Raw genomic sequence first — 7,573 nt, 5'->3', positions numbered from 1 at the left:
TCATTATCTCTAGCCGCTTTATCCTGTTCTACAGGGTCGCAGGCAAGCTGGAGCCTATCCCAGCTGACTACGGGCGAAAGGCAGGGTACACCCTGGACAAGTCGCCAGGTCATCACAGGGCTGACACATAGACACAGATAACCATTCACACTCACATTCACACCTACGGTCAATTTAGAGTCACCAGTTGGAACTGCTAGTTCTCATGTTGTGACCAAGCACACACACATTAAATACAAGTTTCTTTTTTCCCCAAAAATTAAATTACTTCTTTTTCAATAATAAACTTAGAAATGTCATCATAAAATTCTTTATTTAAAAGTACATTTTTAATCTTAATTTCTAATTGTTTATTTCTCATTTTTTGAATAATTTTATCATGAAAGTTTGGATATTTGATACAGTCTAGAAGCAGGTGTTTGACATTTTCTTTTACACCACAAGTTGTACATTGATGGGGGGGGGGGGGGGGGGGTGAAAGAAATTGTGTATCATTAAGTAGACATTTTCCAAATCTGAGTCTTGTAATTATCCTTTGTTTGTTTCTGTTTTTGTCAGAATATGTGGTATGTGTTGTAATATTTGGTTCTAGTTGGTAGAAGAATCTACCAATTGAGAATTTTCCCATCTGTCTTGCCATATTGTAAAAATAACATCTTTGATATGTTTTGTGATATCAGCAGTGGTAAAAGGGTAATGAATGTCATAACAGGTTTTATTTACAGATCTTTTGGCCAATTTATCAGCCATTTCATTTCCTATAATACCCACATGAGCTGGAATCCAACAAAAAACAACCTCCCCACCCATAAGATCAAACTGATACATCAGATTTCGGAAATCTAATAATCCTATATCCTTATCTTCCTTTTGAATTTTTTTGTAAGACAGACAAGGAATCAGAAAATATCACACTTTGAGAGGGAGGTTTATCAATAAGAAGTTCCAAAGCCTTTGTAATTGCTAATAACTCAGCTCTAAAAATAGTACCGTTTGAGATTTTATAATCTTCTTGAATATTTAGACTTGGAATTACAACGCCAGATGCACAATCGAGATCTTTTTTTGAACCATCAGTAAATATATATGTAAGTGTTGATTGTATTTGAGTTGAATGTGTTCTAATGCTGATTTTAACATGTAGCAACTACGATCCTCTTGTCTGGATATTTTAGGGACTAAATCTAAGTCAACTTTTGGAGATTGGGATTCCCAGAATGGAAAAGGATCAACCAAAGGATTAAAGCTGGAACCGGAAGACTGTTAACCAAATGAATAACTTTAGAGAATATAGGACAAAAGTGAAGATTAATGTCACAATTTTGTTCTTCTAAAAAACATTTTTTTTTTGGTTGGATGATCTTCAAAAGATCTGTATTTAATTGCACTTTGAATTTGTCTGAATTCTCTTCTTAGATCCAAAGGCATAAAGAGCAGTCCATCTCCAAAACAGAGATAGGAGCACATTTAAGAGCACCAGTGCAGATTCTAAGGCATTGATTTTGAATAACATCTAATTGTTATTTCCTGGAAACACTTGCAGAATCATAAACTTCACAACCATCATCAAGACATGATCAGCAGAGCCTGCGAGGAGAAAGTCTGCTTAGAAACACGTGACGTTCCTGAATCTAGAATTCTGATTGGTTTGTGGATTTCTTACGTATTTCTGACGTATTTCTGACGTATGTTGTTAAAATTCGCCGCAGGTTCAGACCCAAACATGTCCACAAGTGTCTGTTTATACCTGAACATTTCTCTCCAGCACGGGAGGGTTTATGATCGATGAACGAAGTTTACATATTTGTGTGTAATTTGTGAGTATCCGACCGCGGAAATGACTGAAATCAGTTCTCCGGCGCTGTGACCGGAAGTTGGAGTTTTCAGATAAGAAAGTGTGAAAGGGAGAGAGAGAGAGAGAGAGAGAGAGCTTCCCCACCGGCCTGATGAGTTTATTTTTATTTACATTTACTTGTTTTCTTCACGTATCTACAGGTAAGATCGATCTATCTATCTATCTATCTATCTATCTATCTATCTATCTATCGATCTATCTATCTATCTATCTATCTATCTATCTATCTATCTATCTATCTATCGATCTATCTGTCTGTCTGTCTGTCTGTCTGTCTGTCTGTCTGTCTGTCTGTGAATGAATGAATGTTGTTGTTTCACACATTCATTAGTTTTCTTAGAAAACTGTCTGTAGTTTATAGTCAGTGTTTCTCTGAACTTTGTTTACACTTCTATTACACTTCCATTGCACTTCTATTAGCAGGCCGAGAAATTCATATATTTTCTCCCCAGCCAGCCGGACTAGTTCCCTTCCAGAGTAACTCATCAAACAGAAAATCAACTCGCCAAAATCTGTTCATGTATGAATTTTACTTCTGTCAAAAATAACACAAAAGAGAGTCGTTACCATTGTTCATGACTAATGTGCATTTATTTCAACACCCGTATTTTGATCCTGTTGTTAAATCCATAAATGAGAACAACACAGAGCACCATAATATAATATCAACAAATAATAATCTATTGGAAAACTTGGCAGCTTGGTGTGTGAGTATTGAAAACAAATATCCTTACTATCACGACTATAGCACCCAAAACATGTCCAACATGCTTTCTGTATTTAACCGTTTATGAGAGAGAAAGCATTAGGAGCTTCATATTGACTAGGAATCAACTTGAAAAAAATTAATTATTCCATAAAAATCGTATCGCAGCCGAGGCCTACCCTGCTCCCACGTTTGCCTATAAGTCCTTTGTCGTTTCTCCTTCTCGTACGCTTTATCGGCGGCCTTTTTCTCCTCTTCAGACCGAGGTCGCTTTGTCCCCGTCTCTGGCGGTTTCTGTACAACTTTCAGAAAATTCCACATTGCAACGGAGCTTTGGCAGATGTAGATGTAAACAACAACAAAAACACGTGTTTAAATGGGCAATAATGTGGCCACATCTACTGAATTTGATAACGTGATTACTGCGATATTCAACGAGATGCTTTATATGCATGCGCAGTAGTGAAAAAACTGACAGCCTGACTCGTACACGATATGATTCGTAATTCTTCGGTATTTTCCGTCCTGCCGCTAAACACATCGATTAACACAGACACAGCACACGCTTAATATGTGGCGGCTGTAGTTGACAGTGTGTCTGAATCTTCACTTCATATATATTTTTTATTTTCAGCTAGCCAGCTGGGCTGCCTAGTGACAGGAATTACTCGCCAAATGACAAATTAAGTCGCCTCGGGCGACTGGACCGCCGCGAATTTCGAGCTGTGATTATACTTCCATTCCACTTCCATTCCACTTCCATTCCACTTCCATTGCACTTCTATTACACTTCCATTGCACTTCCATTACACTTCCATTGCACTTCCATTACACTTCCATTGCACTTCCATTACACTTCTATTACACTTCCATTGCACTTCCATTACACTTCTATTACATTTCCATTACACTTTCATTGCACTTCCATTACACTTCTATTGCACTTCCATTACACTTCCATTGCACTTCTTTTACACTTCCATTGCACTTCTATTGCACTTCCATTACACTTCCATTACACTTCCATTGCACTTCTATTGCACTTCTATTACACTTCCATTGCACTTCCATTACACTTCCATTGCACTTCCATTACACTTCTATTACACTTCCATTACACTTTCATTGCACTTCCATTACACTTCTATTACACTTCCATTGCACTTCCATTGCACTTCCATTACACTTCCATTGCACTTCCATTGCACTTCCATTGCACTTCCATTACACTTCTGTTACACTTCCATTACACTTCCATTACATTTCCATTACACTTCCATTATACTTCCATTGCACTTCCATTGCACTTCTATTACACTTCCATTGCACTTCCATTACACTTCCATTGCACTTCCATTGCACTTCCATTACACTTCTGTTACACTTCTGTTACACTTCCATTACACTTTCATTGCACTTCTATTACACTTCTATTCCACTTCCATTGCACTTCTATTACACTTCCATTGCACTTCTATTGCACTTCTATTACACTTCCATTACACTTCCATTGCACTTCTATTACACTTCCATTGCACTTCCATTACCATTCCATTGCACTTCCATTACACTTCTATTACACTTCCATTACACTTTCATTGCACTTCTATTACACTTCCATTACACTTCCATTGCACTTCCATTACACTTCCATTGCACTTCCATTGCACTTCTATTGCACTTCTATTACACTTCCATTGCACTTCCATTGCACTTCCATTGCACTTCTATTACACTTCCATTACACTTTCATTGCACTTCCATTACACTTCTATTACACTTCCATTGCACTTCCATTGCACTTCCATTACACTTCCATTACACTTCCATTGCACTTCTATTACACTTCCATTGCACTTCCATTACACTTCTATTACACTTCCATTACACTTTCATTGCACTTCCATTACACTTCCATTGCACTTCTATTGCACTTCTATTACACTTCCATTGCACTTCCATTGCACTTCCATTACACTTCCATTGCACTTCCATTACACTTCTATTGCACTTCCATTACACTTCCATTGCACTTCCATTACACTTCCATTACACTTCCATTGCACTTCTATTGCACTTCCGTTACACTTCCACTATACTTCCATTGCACTTCTATTACACTTCCATTGCACTTCCATTACACTTCTATTACACTTCCATTGCACTTCCGTTACACTTCTGTTACACTTCTGTTACACTTCATTACACTTCCATTGCACATCTATTACACTTCCATTATACTTCCATTACACTTTCATTCCACTTCTATTACATTTCCATTACACTTCCATTGCACTTCTATTACACTTCAATTGCACTTCCATTACACTTCCATTGCACTTCTATTACACTTCAATTGCACTTCCATTACACTTCCATTACACTTCCATTGCACTTCTATTACACTTGCAGTAATGAAACTTTACTTCAAAACAGTTTAAACTGTGAGGAGACTATTTTATTTGCCCCACCAAAACAATTACACAAGCAAGAATACAACTTCACTGGCATTTCCCTAAAGAATGCTGATGTTCAGTGTTCCAGGGTTCTTTTTTTAAACAATGATTTTTTTTTAATATGCTTCAACCTGGGCGGCACGGTGGTGTAGTGGTTAGCGCTGTCGCCTCACAGCAAGAAGGTCCGGGTTCGAGCCCCGTGGCCGGCGAGGGCCTTTCTGTGTGGAGTTTGCATGTTCTCCCCGTGTCCGCGTGGGTTTCCTCTGGGTGCTCCGGTTTCCCCCACAGTCCAAAGACATGCAGGTTAGGTTAACTGGTGACTCTAAATTGACCGTAGGTGTGAATGTGAGTGTGAATGGTTGTCTGTGTCTATGTGTCAGCCCTGTGATGACCTGGCGACTTGTCCAGGGTGTACCCCGCCTTTCGCCCGTAGTCAGCTGGGATAGGCTCCAGCTTGCCTGCGACCCTGTAGAACAGGATAAAGCGGCTAGAGATAATGAGATGAGATGAGATGCTTCAACCTTAACCTTTCAACATGGCTGAAAAAACAAACCTAATCAATAGTGGTCCCAAAAAGTCCATTCCTTAAACACAGTAGAACGGTTTGTTATAAATGGATGCTTGATATATATTGATATGGATGTAACAGGATATGTCTGAGACGTTAAAACCAGAAAATGACTTTTGAGCATTTAGGCAAATCAAACAATGAATGGATGTAACATCAATTGTACTTAATATTACTCTCTATATTACACCTAGTATTCTTGACTTGCAAGTGACGTCAAAGCAAAACAGAAACCTGGATGTCGGCCATGTTGGTGGAGATATAAATGCAGGTCCAGCGACATTCCATACAAAACAGTCATGTGTGCACAACTCTCTCTCCACTGCTTTAAGCGTTCTTTTAGCGATGCCATATCTTTGTGCTGTATGGTTGTGGTCACAACAGGACTTGTGACCGAGACAGGTTCCAATTTTTTAGAATAACGTCCTTGATTCGGAAAGAGAGCGAGGAAACCCTGAGGCTTAGTACAGAGAGGAGACGAGGGGATCAGGACACTTCGTTCAATCCCATTTCATCCAATAGTTAAGACATTTTGTCCAAAGCTTTTTTCATATGCATGATTAATTATTTTATATTTCAGGTATTCCGGTGTTTGCGAACCAAAGCCCTGCAAGAGCGATGCTCCGAACCTGAAGATTTAACTTAATCCAGCTGGCTTTAAAAATTAATAACTCGGCCAGGAGAGTTTGCAGTGAAGCCAAATTTTACAGACACCTCTCTCTAAGCCTCCCCCTTCGAGAGAGTATGGTCTCGGGTCGGTAGGACCGTGCCTCGGCCTGGTATTCGCGAACGAAGCCAACACGAGAGCGCTGCTCTGCGACTGAAGATTTAATACGATCCAGCCGGAAACACAGACATGCAAGCGAGCAGCCTGCAATGACACGGGAGTTAAACTCATCCCAGGGTCAGCAAGTGGCACGGACCGACGTGGTTACCCCCATTAGTACGCTCTTTAGTGTTGAAGCGCACGTACTATGGCACTCATTTGCTTTACAAAAACGTGTTTTGCTTCAGTCAAATTCCAGTGAGAATTCCTCCCTTTTTCGAACAGACAAATACCTGAAATATAAAATAACTGATAGTGCATAAACAGCTTTGGATGAAATGGTCATGGGACGAAATGACCTGTATTTGTACTCGATGGTCGGCAGAAGCGTCTTATCTTCAGAAAAGTCTGACTTTTTTAAATAATATGGGTTAAACCCACACATATCTATCTTCTCTTTGTATTCAATCTTCGCTCAATCATTCAAATCGTGGTAATACTGAGAAGATTCAGCATTGTTTACAGACGCGTTTTCAGCGGCTGCCATCTTAGTTGCTTTGTATATCCACCATCATGGTGGACGCTCATGACGTAGCACATTTTTGATCACGTAGTTGCAATCATCTATTCCTAGAACGGTATTTTTACATTAGAGTGGTGGCTACACTTACCAACAGTCCATAATTATCAACACCTTTTCAGATTTACCAGTAAAACAATTTTATAAAGGTGAGTTTCAGTTACAGCAGTTATTATTGGTTAATAGATGACTTGCAACCACGAGATCAAAACATGCTAGGTCATGAGCGTCCGCCATGATGGTGGATATACAAAGTAGAGGTCTGCGCGGGACAGAATTTTCAGTCCCGCTCCCGCCCGCTCCTGCATTGTGCAGTCCTGCTCCCGCAAAGAATTATGATTTTCAGTCCCGCTCCCGCCCGCGCCTGCCATATTTTGTCCCGCTCCTGCCCGCAAATCCCGCATGATGCAGATGTTCGCGTTATTTCCCTCACATGAGTACACGAGTGAGAACGACTTCCAAATGTCTGATTTCAGGACTCTTGACTTTTTAATGGTAAATGTACCTCTTTTTAAAGCAGCACTTACTTCTGAAGCACTGTGAGTTTCACTAGAGGAGCTCTGCTCTTCTGCCATGATCGGAGATCTCAAACACGGAAGAGCGGAAAGGAATCGGAAACGTACGCGAGATTAGACCACATCC

At 39.8% G+C, this 7,573-nt stretch overlaps 1 protein-coding gene across 1 annotated transcript in view; it reads left to right on the top strand.

Annotated features, from left to right (window-relative positions):
- The first annotated feature begins 1,691 nt into the window (after positions 1-1,691).
- Positions 1,692-7,573, top strand: part of LOC132872787 (BOLA class I histocompatibility antigen, alpha chain BL3-7-like) — a 29,323-nt gene continuing 23,441 nt past the window's right edge. Inside the window, exon 1 of the mRNA XM_060907871.1 lies at positions 1,692-1,995. Coding sequence (XP_060763854.1) covers positions 1,947-1,995 — 49 coding nt within the window. The 5' untranslated portion in view covers positions 1,692-1,946. The remainder of the gene's footprint in view (positions 1,996-7,573) is intronic.

This window comes from Neoarius graeffei, chromosome 24 (genome assembly GCF_027579695.1).
Source record: "Neoarius graeffei isolate fNeoGra1 chromosome 24, fNeoGra1.pri, whole genome shotgun sequence".
Classification (NCBI taxonomy): Eukaryota; Metazoa; Chordata; class Actinopteri; order Siluriformes; family Ariidae; genus Neoarius; species Neoarius graeffei.
Note: the sequence above shows the minus strand (reverse complement) of the source record. Positions and strands in the feature narration are given on the sequence as shown.